Here is a 16,857-nt window from a genome sequence, read left to right as displayed (position 1 = left end):
CAGTGGTGCCATCATACCTCACTAGTCTTGACCTTCTAGGCTCAAGCAATCCTCCACCCTCAGCCTCCCAAGTAGCTGGACTACAGGTGTGTGCCACTGTACATGGCTAATTTTTTTATTAAAAATTTTTTTTTGTAGAGATTGGGTCTCACTATGTTGGCCAGGCTGGCCTCAAACGATCCTCTCATCTTGGCCTCCAAAGCACTATCACAAGCATGAGCCACTGCACCCAGCCCAGAGTGGTCTTTTATAAATGTAAATCAGGTTGACTGAGAGCCTAGCACAAAACCCTCCAATAGTTTTTCATTGCGCTCAGAATAAAACTCAAATCATTATCATGGACAAAAAGGTCCTGCCTATTCTGGCTCTGGTTTACCTCTGTGAACCCACGTTTCTGAGCAAGGGGCCTTTTTCACTCTGCTGTGGCCATGAGGGCCTCCTTGCTGCTCCCCTAACACATCAAACTTGAAGCTTCTGCCCCAGGACCTTTGTGCTGACTGCTCTCCAATCTGTAATGCACTTTGCCTGGATCTTTGTTTTTTCTTTTTAGAGATGGTGTCTCCCTATGTTGCCCCAGCTGAAGTGCAGTGGCTGTTCACAGGCACGATCATAGTGCACTGTAGCCTCAGACTCCCCAGCTCGGGCAATCTTCCCATCCCAGCCGCCTGAGTAGCTGGAACTACAGGCACATGACACCATACCTGGCTTCCAGTTCTCTCACTACATTCAAGTATCTACTCAGATGTGATCACCTTATAGCTGTGTTTTCACCATTTAATCTAAAATAACACAGCACCTCCACAAACCTCTATTTCCCCTCCCTGAGCTCTCCATTTCCTTACGTATTCATCTCTCACATAGCTCGCATCACTACCCAACATCATATGGTTATGGTTCCCTCCCACCTAGAATGTAAACCCCATGAGGTCTGGACCTTTTCTGTTCTCTGCTAATCTCTGACACCCAGAACAATCCTCGTGCACAGAGGCTATGCTGAACTCAGGCAATGATTCAGGCAGTATCAGTGTGACATGGTACTGCGGCTAAAAACCCCTTCTCTTGGGAACAAGAGCAGGCAGGAGTGGTGAGCTAAGTGGTCCATACTGAGCCACAGGCAATGAACAAGCTTTTCCTTTAATGAGGAGGGAGTTGAAAGTGGTTATGAAAACTCAGGACAATCATCTTCTGATGTTCCTGAAATATCATCACCTTAGCAGTGATTCATAACCCCTCTTCTGCTTCTATACAATAACATCTTTCTAACTTCACTGATAAATTCATTTCCAATAGAAGAAAAACACCTTCTGCCTTAGTCACTGATACTTCCAAGTTCGGAGTTAAGCACCTGAGGGTGAGGAGTGTGGGCTCTTTTATTTTGGGTTCACATTTAACATGCAGCTGCTGCAAAGGCATTTTAAGAACACCGAGGTGACTGAAAATAAATTCCTGCCAGCAGGTTACCCGACATCCTATTCACCCTCTGCTGAAGTGGAGTTCCCAGCTCCTGCTCTGCAGCCTGCCTTCCAAGCTTGAAATAAAATGACAATGCCACTTCAACTGGAGGTTGAATACTGTTTTCAATGACTTTGTGGTCATGCTCCTGAGACCGGGACGCGCATTACCTGAGGGAGAGGCAAAGCCAAGCTAAACTGTGCAGGTTGGCGTGGCTTTGCTGGTTTGATGCTAACTGAGAAACACGGCCTGTCGCTATGAAATGAAGGAAATGGTTTTACCCTCATCTCTAGGACTGCACAAGCAGCAGATAATAGGCAGTTGGCCCTTGACCTCAACTTAGGAAGGCCAGAGAGACAGTGAACAGAGGCTTTCAACCTGTGCTATGGGCAGTGAGGAGGGCCCAGCTATAGCCTGGCTGATGTGCAGACCTGACAGGGAAGGGGACTCCGTAGGAGGCTCCCCAAATATGAGCCACTTGGGGTTCAGCTCTGGCAGGCTGCTCTGTGCTGGGGCAAGTCTGGGAAGAAAGGCGCACAGCCAGAGCAGAGTGGTTCCCTGCAACTGACCACTGACCTCTGGCTTCCATGTTTGCACTTCAAAGCCATCACAGAAACGTAACTTACTTTGAAGGCAAGGTTACATTCAAAGCAGACTGGCCTCTCAACAAAGGGACAATGACCAACGGCCTGATAAGCATCCTCCTAGGAGAGAGAGAGACTATCTGCCAGGGAGTGGGGGCAGAAAGGTAGGTAAGTAAAGTTTTTCTGCATAGGAAAGCCTTTGAAGAGTATAGATGTCTCACCTAATCCAAATCACTGCAAGAGTTCTGAAGTTCTCCATTAAACTGAAGCAAAACTGTTTGCCATATAGACTTGACTTGGTTTGAGGAGTTGCAGGGACTGAAATGGTTTCAGTTTCCAACTTTCTTAACTGAAAAGCATCAATATGATGACCATAGTTTCTGAATCCAAAGTGGATTTAACCTAGGATCTTACCCTGAAATACAAGGGCACGTTATCATGGTCTAGAGAAGACCATGGATCTATTTGGAAGGGCAGGAAAATCGGAAGATACCTTTGATTTGGGTGATTTTTGCCTTCTCCCATAAACTAAAGCAATTCACATCTTCTTAGGGGCTCTGCCAGCAATACTGAGGCTGAAGGGAACAGAGGAGAGAGAAGCACAACATAAAATATAAAATTCCATCATCTCCATTCAAACATCAGCCTGGAGGTGAAAGAATGAATTAGGTGGTTGGTCATTTTTCTCCCAAACTCAGGATCCAGTGCCTCTGGGCTTTGGAAGGTAATGGAATTGAAAGTTCTGGAACCTGTCTGGTGCTTTGACCAAAATTCCTAGCCAAAAGCAATCTTAACGGGCGAGGAAGGTGACTCTCTCTCATTCAGTGTAAGGGGGAACAAATCTACTTTGTCTTTCTTTTGCCAATCCAATCCCCCATCATGGATAATGCAGTGCTATCCAGGAGCAGCAGAGCTCACCCAGGAAAATGGGCAGGGCCAACCTCCCAGTACCCCAGGGGGGCCTTGAAGGTTCCCATTTCACTGAGCTTGAAAAATCACCCACTACTCCAGCCTCCCTGAATCATGTGCAGGCTGGAGATGACTGTTAAACAGACAGAGCTCTGACTCACCTACAGTGGAATAATTAAGTGACTCTTCTCTTCATATATGGTACAGTGAGAATAAGCACCTAAAGGCCAGGTGCAGCGGCTCACACCTGTACTTCCAGCACTTTGGGAGGCCAAGGGGGGGCAGATGAAGACAGGAGTTTGAGACCAGCCTGGCCAACACGGCGAAACCCCATCTCCACTAAAATTACAAAGATTAGGCAGGCGTGGTGGCACACATCTGTGGTCCCACCTACTTGGGATGCTGAGGCATGAGAATTGCTTGAACCCAGGAGGCAGAGGTTGCAGTGAGCCAAGATCATGCCACTGTCCTCCAGCCTGGATGACAGAGTGAGGCTCTGTCTTGAAAAAAAAAAAAAAAAAAGGAAAAACGAAGCTCCTAGAGAGTGAAAGGAGCTTCTGGGAACCACGTTGAGTCCTCTCCAGGAACAGCCTTGATCACCACCAGCCTGGTTTTTCTTTCTGGAAAGGAAACATGTCCTTATGACTCTCCTTTATTTCCTTTCTGTTGCTTGAGTTATTGTTGGTACCTCAAAAACAAGTGGGTCAAGGGAAGGAGAGTAAAAACTGAAATCTCCTCCATCCTGCACGGTCTTCTTTTTTATTTTGAGACAGTGTTTCACTCTTGTTGCCCAGGCTGGAATACAATGGCGTAATCTCAGCTCACCACAACCTCTGCCTCCTGAGTTCAAGCAATTCCCTGCCTCAGTCTCCTGAGTAGCAGGGATTACAGGCTTGCGCCACCACGCCCTACTAATTTTGTGTTTTTAATAGAGATGAGATTTCTCCATGTTTGTCAGGCTGGGTCTCGAACTCCCAACCTCAGGTGATCTGCCTGCCTCGGCCTCCCAAAGAGCTGGGATTACACAGTGCTGTGGGCCACCGTGCCTGGCCAGTCCACATGCTCTTAAAGGTTGAGAGGGAGAAGCTAAAACAGGTGCCTAGAATAAGGTTTTAAACTAAACTGTGGACTCCTTAGCCAACGCATGTATTCACTGGCCAGTGCAGGCCTCAGAGCACCTGCACCACTGTCCCCTATCCTGGGGGTGGTTTGGACTGTGGGTGTCATCAGCACAAACGGGCAACGTGTCCTAGAGTGACTTCCTAGACTAGCTATAGCCTGCCCATGGAGTAAATCTCTCAGGGCACTGATGGAAAACAAGAATCGAATGGGGACCACAAACTGTAGGAAAGGTACCATCAAGGGCACAGAGGACAAAATATAAATATAGTTTTTCTTTTATTTCGAGAATTTAAAAGTTCCATTTACCCAGTTCATAAGAACTGTGAGCATAAGAAACTACTAAACGATAGGAAGTGCTAAATATAGGACTAAAAGATGTAGGAGGCTGGAAGAGAAAAGGGCAGCATCAAAAAACACAAATCATAATGGAAAGGACCCAGAGGAGGCCACTGTACAGTGAAAGACCAGAGGGAGGTGACTTGCCCCCTTTGAAAAATGGAGCAGAGCTGGGTCAAGCGCCCAGGACTCTGCACTCAGGGGGATGGGCTGTGCACTCTGGTGTCACTGCTTCTCTGGAGGGAGGCTGGAGAGGCTGAGAAAAGTGTGAACACACAGAGGAGGTGAGAGGAGGGGATGAAGATGGCAGAGAAGAGAGGAGGAAGCAGAGACAGAAAACTTGGGAGAGGGAGACGGGAGGAGAGCAGAGAGGGTATGAATGAGCAATATCAATTCATTCACTCACATTAGCTTTTCAAGAGGATTAACTCTAAACAGACTATTTTCTAACTCAACTTGGTTTGAATCACAGGTTACTGCTGCCCTTCCAATTGTTCAATTGCTAATTCTTTAAAAAACTTATTTCCAGAATACAATATAGCATTATTAACCATAGCCAGCATGTGTACAATAGATCTCTTGACCTATTCCTCCTAATCTGAGATTTTGTTGCTTTAATTCTTCAATCTCGAGAAAGGGTCAGCTCCTACAGCTCACTGAAATGTGGGTTTCTGGCAAAAGCAATTATGCCTGCAGGCTGGAAGACAGCAAGAACCACACGTTCTCCATTTCTCAGCCCGAGAAATCAAGGATATGTGACTGACTACCTGTTCAGTTCTAAGCCAAATACTGCTAAAAACCATTGTAGGGAGGCGTCCTGTGGGTTGACCAGCTGGCCACAGGCGTCTGGCTTTTAGCAGTCCACATTAGCTGCTAATCATGGTTAGTCAATACTTTTCTAAACTGGTGCATGCGTGCCGGTATTCTGTAATGTTACTGACTTCTCAAAGAGGGCTCTGTGCTGATTCAACCCAGCTGTCTTCCAGAAGTTCATCAAATATTCGTTTACTGTGATAACCTCTGACCAGCTTTCAGGACCCTTTATTCTTCTTGGTTTCGTGAGCTAAACTACTGTGGTTGAAAGTGTGTTCTACTTAATGGGGAAACTGACTGATTGGAATGTATCACTCCACAGCCTCATATAAATCACAACATTCTTCCCAAGCAGTAGTCTGGAAAGTTACTGTGACCTGGCAGAGCTGTGATGTCATCAGCAGGGAACTCTCCAAGGATGTAGAGAAAGGCATCTTTTCATCCTTTATTTCCCCAAAGCGCTGGCTTTTCTCTTGCACCTACCATGTTTATCAGAATGATAAATTAATAAGCAATGCTGGGAGAGACGGCCTGACGAACCAACCCCCCTTCCCCAGGATTTCGCCCACTTTAGACGCCTGACTCTACCGTGCTGTGTTTCCCTGCCAGAGGCAAGACTGGCAGCCTGGGATGTGCCAAGCGCTTGGCTCTAAACTGTAAAACAAAACAGTATAGGAGGGAATTTGCGAGTTAGCTGATTTGCAAACACCAGAGCAAGTCGCCATGTAAACATTTGTTTTTGTGTCTCTCGGGTTTTTCCATTTCTCTCAGGCAGCTACCTGGATGCCGCTCTGATGGCATCAAAACGTGCTGCTCTCAAGTTACTGGTGAACCCTTATTCACACTTAAAAAAACTCAGCTTCTTCCATGCCATTAAAAAGAAACCTAAAAGCCCCCACAAAACAAAGAAACAAAAAACCTTCACGAACCAGTCATCACAGAGCATGTTAGTAAATATGGCAGGAGAGTCTCCAGTGTTGCTCAGAATCAATGTTAGGCCTACAGGTATGTCCCCAAGTGTCCATGAACATGTCCCTTGGAGGGAGCCATCACCTGGGGACCTGAATGAATGAGCAGCCACAGGCACACTCACACGGGGTGGCTGAGACTGGCCCATCACCAGTGCATCCCGACTTTAAATAAAAGGTACCTGGGAATATGTTCTATGCCCCCAGCTCCAAATGCCAGTTTACTGAATCATCACACAAAGCAGCATTTACTGGGGCTGAGCAAACGTATGTGGTTTTTGGACTCTTCACCGTAAGCCTAAAAGTTAGTTTTTCCGTTTACCCTCTTTTTGCAGTTGAAGAAGAGTGGGGTGAGTTCCACAGCACAGCCAGAATCTAAACACTGATTAAGAATACAGAACCTGTAATACACTTGCTTGGTAACAAAATAAAATAAAAATCCTGCGTGACAAAAGGCACTTAAAGGATACCACAGAGCACTGGTACTTTCCTCCTATTTCCCAAAAGCACCTCCCATTTAGCTTCAGTGTGACTGCTTATTTCCAACTCATTAAACTCCTGGTAAAAAAGGGAGAGTTATGATCAGGAAGTCCTGATAAATTGGAAAGAGGAAAAAAAACTAATTTTCTCTAAATGTTTTATAGTATCGCAGGGTCAGAAGGTCCCAACCAAGGTTATATAATCTAGTTCTTGCCCCAGGCAGGATGACTTAAGTCATCTCGAAGAAAGGAAGGTTCATACAGTTTGTAAAGATCTTCCCGAATTCCACCTACCTGAGAGGAAAGTTACAAAGATCACTTGCCTGTTGGAGGCTCTGCGAAATGCTCTGGAGCCTTTGAGAAGAGAGGCACAGCACAAATGCAAATTATTAACAATATAAATCAGCTCAATTTCCATAAGCATAGCCATGTAACCCGGCCAAAGGAATGTGTGAGGCGTGGAGCTACAGTGCAAGTCTTTGTCAGAAAATATATTTATTATGGATAGTGAGTGAAGTAAAGATGTCAGTATTCACTATCGAGGTTATATCAGCCAAGTTTGCCTTCATATGGATAAAAATACCTTATCTCACTTGTAATCATAAACATTATTCCAGTAAAAGAGGTACATTTTCTCTCCTTTTTGCCTGTATGATCGCCATAGTAAGTTAAAATGAAATTGCTCTTATATAAGCAAAGGAAGAAAGAAAGAGACAAAACCAACATCCCGCAGCCTAGACAATTCCACCCCGCACTGCTGCCCCAAGAGCTATGTTTTCTGGTTCTCTCCTCGCCCCACTCCAGTTCATTTAGCCCCCCACCCATCCCACTTTGTTAGGGTGGAGCTTCACCAAATGATGGGGCTCGCTCAGAAGAGAAACATTTTATGGTCAGTGGAGGTTGAACAGAAAGTACCAAAAGGTGGAGCGGGCAGGCTGCCCTTCTCCTTCAATCGTCGTAAGAGGGTTTACTAATACTGAAGGGTGTCCTCTAATGACTGATGCCTGGTCAAGGCTTTGGCCCTTCAAAATGCCACTGTTCAAAATGTGGTATGATTCTGTTGAATCCATTATCTGGTGTCTCTTGAGTGGTCTTCTCATTAGTGGTCTTCTCTTCAAATGGGTTGCTTGCTTACTAGGAAAAAAAATGTTCCATCTCTGGAATTGACGTTGATGGTGTTTTGCTTGTTCTGAGTTTTTAGCCTCCCTTCTCAAGCATGCTCTGTAAGAGAAACAGAGAGAGTAAGTTTTACCACCAGGAGAGGGCAGAAAATAAATGGCAGTAACTATTCAGTATGATTTGTAGTGCTTTTCAAATATCTAACTTTTACAACACATAGAAGAAGGAACATGCTTCCTGTTCTCAAAATACTGCTCCTTTGATCAACACCACTGCTTTATCACGGATGATCTTTAAATGACCCCTCTCACCACCACACGGGTTGAGACAGCCCAAATGGAAATGTCCAGAAGGAAGCTGCAGGCCTTCTGAGATCAAAGGTCTCTGGACACAAAGATTTAGGGTCAAAACTTTGAAAAGAATTGAAATGAAGGGGACAAAACAGAAAGAGTAGAAGGCAAACAAGATGGTTTCTTGGGTCTTAGGAGCGAAGCATGGCTAGATTATCCTACAGTGTCCATCACTGTAAGTTTCTGTAGAAGTCTGTGGAGTAGGTTCTATAAATTCCAGATATGTAGGTTTCTAAGAAGCCCTACGGATATCCTTAGGGCACAAAGAACATATATGAAGGCAGGTCAACTTAGACATTACACACAGAGAGTGGTCAGAAAAACAATGATTCTGTCACACAGAAGGTAAATTAGAAAAGCAGACGCCTTTAGAGAAAACAGGAAAAACAAAGTAGGTGCAGGGGAAGATTCTGCTCAGCAGAGAGCCGTCCTGTAAGAACTTACACTGGACTGTGAGGCATGAGCGCCTTGTTCGTTGGGAAAATAACACACTAAGCACCCACCCTGTAAGAGACAGCACCTGGCAGTGTCACAGCGTCACAGTATCTCAGCTGTGCTCACCCGCTAGTGAATTGTTCTGTGTGAGTCTCTCCAATTACATGGATGATACGTTCTATAAATTCCAGATATATAGACAACCTCACTACATCATGCTTTATTAAATACAAAACGGAAGTCAGTACAAACCAGATCTATACTGAACCTATATAAGGAAATTCAGTTACTGAAGAAAGTGATCTCTTTATAAATGATGCTGAGGAGGGAGACCCAGGCATTTGGGATTCTCTTCCCCTCTGTCATCCACTGTGCATCTCAATAAAAGAGAGCAGGCCAGCTGGCAACTCCTGAATCTCCTTCCTGAAAACAATAGGCTAGGCCTTGGGGAAACTCTCCAGAAGGCACTATTTTTACTTAAAACAATATCAAACTAGAAACCTTTTCACATGTGAGTCCTAAAACTGTAAACCGGAACCTTTCGTATGTGATTCCTGAAACTGTAAACAGAGACCTTTTCACATGTGAGTCCTAAAACTATGAACCTAAGATTCTTCCACGTGTAACATCTAAAGTATAAGCCTATATTAAGGCTGGACCTCCCTTTGTTGGAGGAGCTTGGCTGTTAGGCACCTATGCCACCTTGCTCCCAACTGAAATAAATTCCTTCCTCCTGTATTTGGTGTCCAAGAGATTCTTTCCCACGCCGCTCCTGCTACAATGCCACTTTGGAATTTGCATTTTGGGGGTTACAGATTCACTGCTTTCTTCAACACACTGATGGGAGGGCTTTGAACTGTCATCTGCCTGGCCAAGATTACACAGTTGTGCCCTGCTCTACAATTTTGGGCTCAGGTTTATAAGGATAACCACATGACAATGCACCTCCTTTTGAATATTACAAAATAATCTGCAGCCACGAACACTTAATGAAAGCAGCAGTTGGAGTGTTTTTCGAAAGTCTAGAGATTGTTTTCACTAATCACCTTGCAAACTCAACCAAATATAGATGGGTAATTTTTCAGCCAAATCATATCATGCTAAGAATGTTAGACTCTCTTTCAGAAGGACAGACAAGATGGGGCCTGGCTGGTCTGAGGATGAGCAACCCAGTCTCACATAAAGACACTCAAAGAAATAACATTTTAATGACCCCTTTAACCACATTCACAAAATACCCTGTTACCCGCATTACAATTCTAATCCTCAAAGACAGCACAGTGGTTCAGCTGATTCGTGGTGACTCCTTGAGGACACGTGGGACCACAGGAAAGCACCAGGTCTGATCTATAAACATTTTGTCAAACTGCACTCACTTGCTACCAAAGGGTGGCAGAGGTGGTACAAAACCATCTCAATTCTATCATAGACATTCACAAACACAATGGCAGGCTGCATTTTTAAAAAGATAAATTCATCTGTCAAACATTCTGGGTTTTATTATCATATTCCAGCTCTGCGATGAAACCTGCTCCAACCCAGACTGCAGGGCCTTTGGCTGGAGGGATCCATAGGCCTGGTGAGGTCTGTGTTATTCCACCTTATAGGTTCTCCTACGGTCTCTGTATCGGTTCTGTAAGTAGCTGCTGTTGGGCTGAATTTCAACACTGCATAAATGTAACACTGCATAAATTAACATAGGAAATTCCCTAAAGAATGAGGGAAAAGCTTTGCAAGTTATAAAAAAATTGCTTCCTTCATTTAAGGGACTGCTAACACTTAATCTTAATGCGGAGAAAGAAATTCCTTGCTTTTGTATCATTTACGTATTTGGGCTTGCAGAAACTCCTTTTGTAAACAGCTGGGTAAATCACCAAAAGGACAGAGTGGTTCAGGCATGAACACTGCTCTTTTCCCAAGTCTTTCTCATTCCAGCCACTGAGGCAGCTCACAAATAAGAACAGCGCCCCTGGAGGCCTGAGATTGCATGTCACTTCCACTTAAAAAACGATCCTAACCACTTGCCTCAAATATTTTTGTTATGTAATCTCATCAACTGATTTTTGAATCACGGCTGTCTTGGAGGGGTTGACTATCATAGCAGTGTGCCAGCTACTGGCTGTGTTGATAATTTAAGAGAAATGAGGGCAACCCTGGGTTGCTAACCAATCATCATGAAAAGAATAAAAGCGGTTTGTTTTTTAAGATACCACTCAGAGTGCTTGTCTCTGGATGAGCTTACCCAGCACCTCACCAAGACTTCAGGCCTCATAAAGCTGGGTAGAGAAGCAGGAAGGTTTGTTTACTTAAACGTGGAAAAATGAAAGTGGAGATGTGTCCTGGTACAGACCTGGTCTCAAGACATGAGTTTACTAAGGAAGGTCAGGAAAAGTGGGGAGTGGGAGACACTGGAGCTTCAATGAGGAAAAAGACAGAATGAGAAAACTGTGCATGAGACAGGAAGGAAAAGTCATCTATAAATTGAATTTATGGGAAGCACAAAGCAAGCTTTGCCTGTGCACCAAGTACTGTTCTTCACTACCTGGAAATCTGATTAGCTAACTTATTTTGTTTTCAATATGTGTCTATTCCCTGCAGCAAGAGCTGTTTGTTCTTTGTTCCTCCTGCTTTGGAGGAAATACACGTTAACTTTTTCTGCCTGGATCTTGCTTTCTATCTCCTATGACAAATGCTCTGTATGATATTCAAATTAAGTTACAAGTAATTAACTATTTATACAGCTGGCTGCAATAACAGACAAAACACGAATGTACTGCAGTTCTAACTTTTGAAGGACGAGCACAAGAAAAGAAATGCCTATTACGAAAAATGAAAATCTATTACCATGGTAATATTTCTTCTATTAAACTCAAATTTAAAAAAAAAGAAAATGTCACGAAGCAACGATTACTCTCAGAAAGTGGTTTAGAAAAGGATTCCTGTGACGGAAGAGGCTGGGGTAAGAAAATTTAAGTTTGGAATTTTGTTTGCTTTTGATGTGACCCTAAATTCAAAGGGCCGCCCTACCAAAAGCTGGGAAACCTATTATGAAATACCCACATGTCAGTCACCCTGTGAACCAGCATCCCAGCTGGGCGATTAATAAATGTCATAAGGTGATGATGATAAAGCAGCTTTCGAACACAATAAAAACATGCTCCTGGAGGGCTTCCCAGAAAGTTCACCTTCTTGATTATCTTTGTGCTCTCTGAAAGTGGCCACTGTGTACGGGAAGGAAGCCCACTAACTGAGAGAGGTAGAACCAAGGGAGGGTCTGACCACAGCTGTGAGCTAGCCAGGGGCTGGGGTCACCTACTGTTTCAATGGGAGCAAGAGAAGAGGGGAAGAGGATCTCTTTCAGGGCTTCTAGGCTCTTTCCACATCGTCTTCCAATATGTTCCTAAGGCTAAAGATTCATTTCTAGGGTTGGTCTGATGAGACCTCTGACAGGTAGCTTTGACCTGCAGGGAGTGACAGCTCCCCATCTCCCAAAAGATGGAAAATAAGGACTTGGCAGGACCTCTATAAGGCCTAAGACCTTTAATGCAATTCAGGCCAATGGGCTCTAAGAGCAATTTTTTTCAAACTTTGGGTAATGAGTCTCCTGGGGAATTTGGTCAAAGTTCAGATACCCAGACTTTCTGAATCAGAATTTCCAGGGATGGGTTTTGGGTGTGTACATTTTAAACAAAACCCTCAGGGGATTCTGATGCTCACCCACATCTGAGATCTGATACTACAAGGAAAATATCCTGGTTTTGAATTTAAGAGTGAGCTGTTTGGTCTGGATTCTGCCCTTCTACAGATCATTTAAATTTTCTGGAAGCTAATTTTTGCACATGAACTATGTTCCTTTTAGCTCCAACAGCCTGTAAGTCTACTAAATCATTTGCATCTAATGTAGAGTTCATCTGAAAACAATGATAACATATAGCTTGCTCTGGCAATAGGTTTTTCTTTCAAGAACCTTGATTTCTAAGCAAAAGCTACTACTATGTTTTCAGGACCCCTTCATACTCAAAATATGTCAGACTTAGGAGCACCGACTCCTGGTCTAATACAAATATAATTCACAGGGGAGGTGAAATGCACTGTCCCTCAGAAGGTGGACAGAAATTGTGCCAGGGCAAATTCCTCCATATGCACTGACCCTGAGGCTCTGACTTTGGAAGCCAACCAAATACTGGAGATGTCAATGATATTTCAGAAATATCTAGACAACTGGGTGCACTAGCCTTAAGGTGGAGAGCTGTCACATTAGGATCTAGCCTCATTTACTGGGTCCTGACTCCATGCTCCTCCCTGTGGCCAGGTTTCCTTCTGACCTCTCCAAAGAGATCAGCAGGAAGCATGTAGGTCTGAGGTGGGGATGTCTCACAAGATGTCCTTATTGTGAGCTGGGCTCACTGCAGGCATGGCTAATGCCCTACTGCCTGCTTACTGACTGAAACTTCTGCTATGGTTTGGGGATCCCTGGCTAACCCATCATCTCACTTCAGGTCCCACACTGACCTCTGTCCCTTGGACATCTCCTGGGGTTGGTCCTTGCTTCTGGTTCCAGTTTGCCCTTGGATGTCAGGCTCCTGGTTCCTGCTCTGTTTTAAGAATCCCTCACCTCCCACAGTCTGTATGTCACAGGATGAAAGGCCTCATGATCCAGGAGAGGCTCACGGCTGGCTGGAGGGAGCCTGCATTTTCTAACGGCCTTTATTAGCCGGCAAAAAGCTACATTCTGCCAGCCAGCGCAGAGACAGCTGTTTTTCACTTCACTGACTTTGGAAAAACTGTGAAACTGTTTCTATTCCCTCCCAGTTCTTTCTGCCACCTTGGCTTCCCCAGGGTTGTCAGGAGTGTGAACCTCAAAGAAAGGGTCCGTAGCAGTGGGAGGCCAGGCAGCAGCACTCCCATCAGAAATGCAAGTGTTCTTCCCAAGTGAACGTTTAAGGTGGACAGCAACATTTAAGAGGCAAACGCACAAATACTGGAGGTCTCAAAAGAAGAGGTGCTGCTTTTATCATATAGGCCGTGTCTCTTCATCTGACTGCGCCTATGAACAGGCATGCTTGCGCATACCACCTTTTGGTCTCTGTACATGAAAGCAGAATCAGTCCTGGAATAACAGAGCTAGATGGCCCTCATGGATCACCTGGTTCAAACCTTCAATTTATCAAAGCAACTGAAGCTCAAGTCACTATAATTAGATTAGGATGGTAGTAACAGCATTTCCCAGAAACCCCACCCTCCCAGTGAACACAGAATGTCCCATAAGGGTCCAGCCAGCTTCTGCACTTTCTGTCAATAGCAGCAGGGCTGGGAAAAAGCTGAAATGCTTAGACTAGCTCCTCCCAATCCAGCCTAGTTCTGCACGTAAATAGCAGAGAAGTGGTATGTCCCAGGGCACTGTTCCAGACGTAATGCAGATGTGACAGCAAACACTTTTGATACCCTTCGCCTTTTTTAAAAAACAGAACTTGGGCACATTTTGTTTGACCCCTGAGCAAATACTATGGCTTCCCATTCCCCCTCCTTTCTATTTCTCCTGTAAGGCGGGTGTAGCAAGATAGAATGGGAACCAGGTATCAATGGTAAGAAGAGGTAATCCAATCTTGCCGAGCTTGAGAACGTTATGATGAGGAAGGAGACCCTTAATCGTCTTCAGCTTCTAAGGCCATTTCCCCATCAGCCTTCTACATTGCTCAAAAGGAGGAGTTAGAAGTCAGCCAGAGGAGGGACTGGTTGGCACCTCCAGCCAGGTTAAGGATAAGACCCCTACTGCTAACCACAATCCCATCTATAGGTCAGGGATATGGCATGGGGGAATCTTTCCAGAAGGCATTGTTTTTACTTACACCCGATCAGACCCCCACCTAAGTCACGTACCCCACGCCTACTTCATGGACGAAGACCCTTTCACTTGTAATTTCTAGAGCTGTAAGCCTTTAAAAGGGCAAGGAGTTTCTTTGTTGGAGAGCTCGGCCGTTAAGGTATTTTCACCTGCCACAGCTCCTGGTGAAATAAATCAGCACTTCTTCCAAGTTCGGTGTTTGAGAGGGTTGTCTGCGGTCTTTCCTACTTCAATGAGCAGATGTGAGAAGTAAAAGACAAAGAAGCATGTATCGGCCGATGTTTTCCTTCATTTTTAAATGCTGCATCTCATATAGCCAGCCGGTAGCTTTTAAGTCTTAGAAGTAATAATTATAGCAATTTAATATCTCTTTACCATCATGAAGAACACATAACTTAATATACTAGAAATAACGGTCTAAATGTCTCATGTCAACCCATAAGAAATCGTCTGAGAACAGCTGAAGAAAGACCAATGTGAGTAAGTGGAAAATAAGTAGAGAGGAGAGTAAGGCTACGGAGTATCTGGAAATTTTCCTATCAGTAAACTCTATTAGTCTCTAAGACAATGCCCCAGGGAACCAGTGAAAGGCCAATCTGATGAGTCATTTAAGAGTGGAGTGGACTTAGCCACTGGAATTACTCCGTGGGGGAAACCCTTGCACTGTGTGTCAGATATGGACAACACATCCTAATAGCTTGTTGTTGTGCTGAGTATTTTCCATGTTTAGCATGTCCAGCTTGTTCTCTGGATTTAACAGGAAACATAGGGAGAGTTGGCCCACGAGAAGCTGCTAAAATAGGCCGTCGGGACCATGTATCTTGCTGGAGTCTCTTCTAGCAACAGGGGCACAGTTGGGGTGACAAGGCTAGACTAAATTCACAAAGAGCAAAAGGACAACCTGGTATTGGAGGGAAAGTAACTGCTCATGAAACACTGATAGAAGCTCCTTCTGACCTCGTGGCACGATCTTAAAATCGAGCAGTGCCAAGCTGCCCCTTTCATCACAGGCTTCATCAACCCAATCCCCACGTGTGACCTTCAGATGCTGTCACCTGCTGGTTAGATAGTCCACAGTTCTTTGCCCTCCCTCTAGTGCTTTCACTTTCACTTACTGCCTTATTTCTGTATTAGTGGATAATGGCTGGATGCCCCTTCACAAACTTACCCACTCAAAAACCAATCGCCACTTAGGTATTTTGAAATTTTTTGTTTCTACGGCAAGGTACATCTTGGTCTAGCTGTTAAATTTACTATCGTGACTTCCCTAAGTTTCAATGCTCTCAACTGGAAAATGGTGAAAATAAAACCATCTCTATTTACATCTCAGGTTGTCATAAAAAAAACAAGTACAAGAACGGATGTGTAATGACCTTGCAATCCTAACGACTGCAGAAATGCGAGGTGGTGCTACTTCTTGGTTCTCATCCATTTCAATGTTGCCCATCTTAGGAAAAAAGGTTTGAGGGCTTCTATCTTTTTAACATTAACTTGTATTATTATACCTCCTGATAACTGAATACAAGAGCCATGAAAACCCTCCAAACATACTACCTGAAAATAACAGATTGGAGAGTGAGGGGGAAAAAGAGGGTCTCTTTTGAAATCACGAATAATAATTTGATGCTTTTGGCTGAGCTGTTTAGTAATTTAAGCACAATAATGCAACTGAGGAAAGAAGGGGGAAAATTAGATTTACTGAATACTTTATATAAAAGTAATCCTCACAACATTACCCCAATTCAAAGATGAGAAAACTCAAGCCCCAAGGTCACAGAGCTAGTAAAAGGAGAGGGTGCAAATTCAAGTCTTCCAGATTCGAACTCCCTAGTGTGCTATGTGGCATATTTGGTTTTGTCACAAGTTAACTCTGCTTTATCCTATAAATATACACCACTGATCTCACAGGGCTATGTAGATGATTCAACACAACCCAGACAGGCATGATGGGGTCGATACTACCAATGCCCCTGCAGCTGCCACTTTGGTAACGTCACAAATCACACAGTGGAAATAGGCATGTGTGTTGGAGACCAGCATTGAAATACACACTTTGTCACAGACACTCTTTTCCACTGACCACCACCTCAATAAGGCACTATTCTCAAGTTAGAAAAATCCATGAATCAACCTGTAAGTCCTAAGTCCTTCAGTTCATATTCATATTGAAGGCCGGGGTTTGTTAAGAGCATATCAGAAGCTGTTTTCGACAAACAGAATGTACTAACTTAACATTAGCAACATTGCTTCTACCAAAGACCTTTAAAGAAAAGGATCCCTTGCATACTACTAAGAGTTATACAAGTGCTGATACAAGCAAGAAACAGAAAAAAAGCTGCAAGCCACTAGGCTTTCAAGGGCAACAAATGCTTTTAATAAATCTTGATTATATTTTTTCCACTAATGTTACTGTTATTTTCCAGCTATCCATACAATACTAACCCT

At 44.1% G+C, this 16,857-nt stretch overlaps 1 protein-coding gene across 1 annotated transcript in view; it reads right to left on the bottom strand.

The window, feature by feature from the left end:
* Positions 1-4,335: 4,335 nt before the first annotated feature.
* The window catches only part of LOC100412273 (MICOS complex subunit MIC19), a 300,089-nt gene continuing 287,567 nt past the window's right edge, over positions 4,336-16,857 (bottom strand). The window contains exon 9 of the mRNA XM_009003051.5: positions 4,336-7,884. Within this exon, the coding sequence (XP_009001299.5) occupies positions 7,861-7,884 (24 nt within the window). The 3' untranslated portion in view covers positions 4,336-7,860. The remainder of the gene's footprint in view (positions 7,885-16,857) is intronic.

Source organism: Callithrix jacchus, chromosome 11 (assembly GCF_049354715.1).
Source record: "Callithrix jacchus isolate 240 chromosome 11, calJac240_pri, whole genome shotgun sequence".
In the NCBI taxonomy this organism is placed as follows: domain Eukaryota; kingdom Metazoa; phylum Chordata; class Mammalia; order Primates; family Cebidae; genus Callithrix; species Callithrix jacchus.
This window is presented reverse-complemented; position numbering and strand designations above follow the sequence as displayed.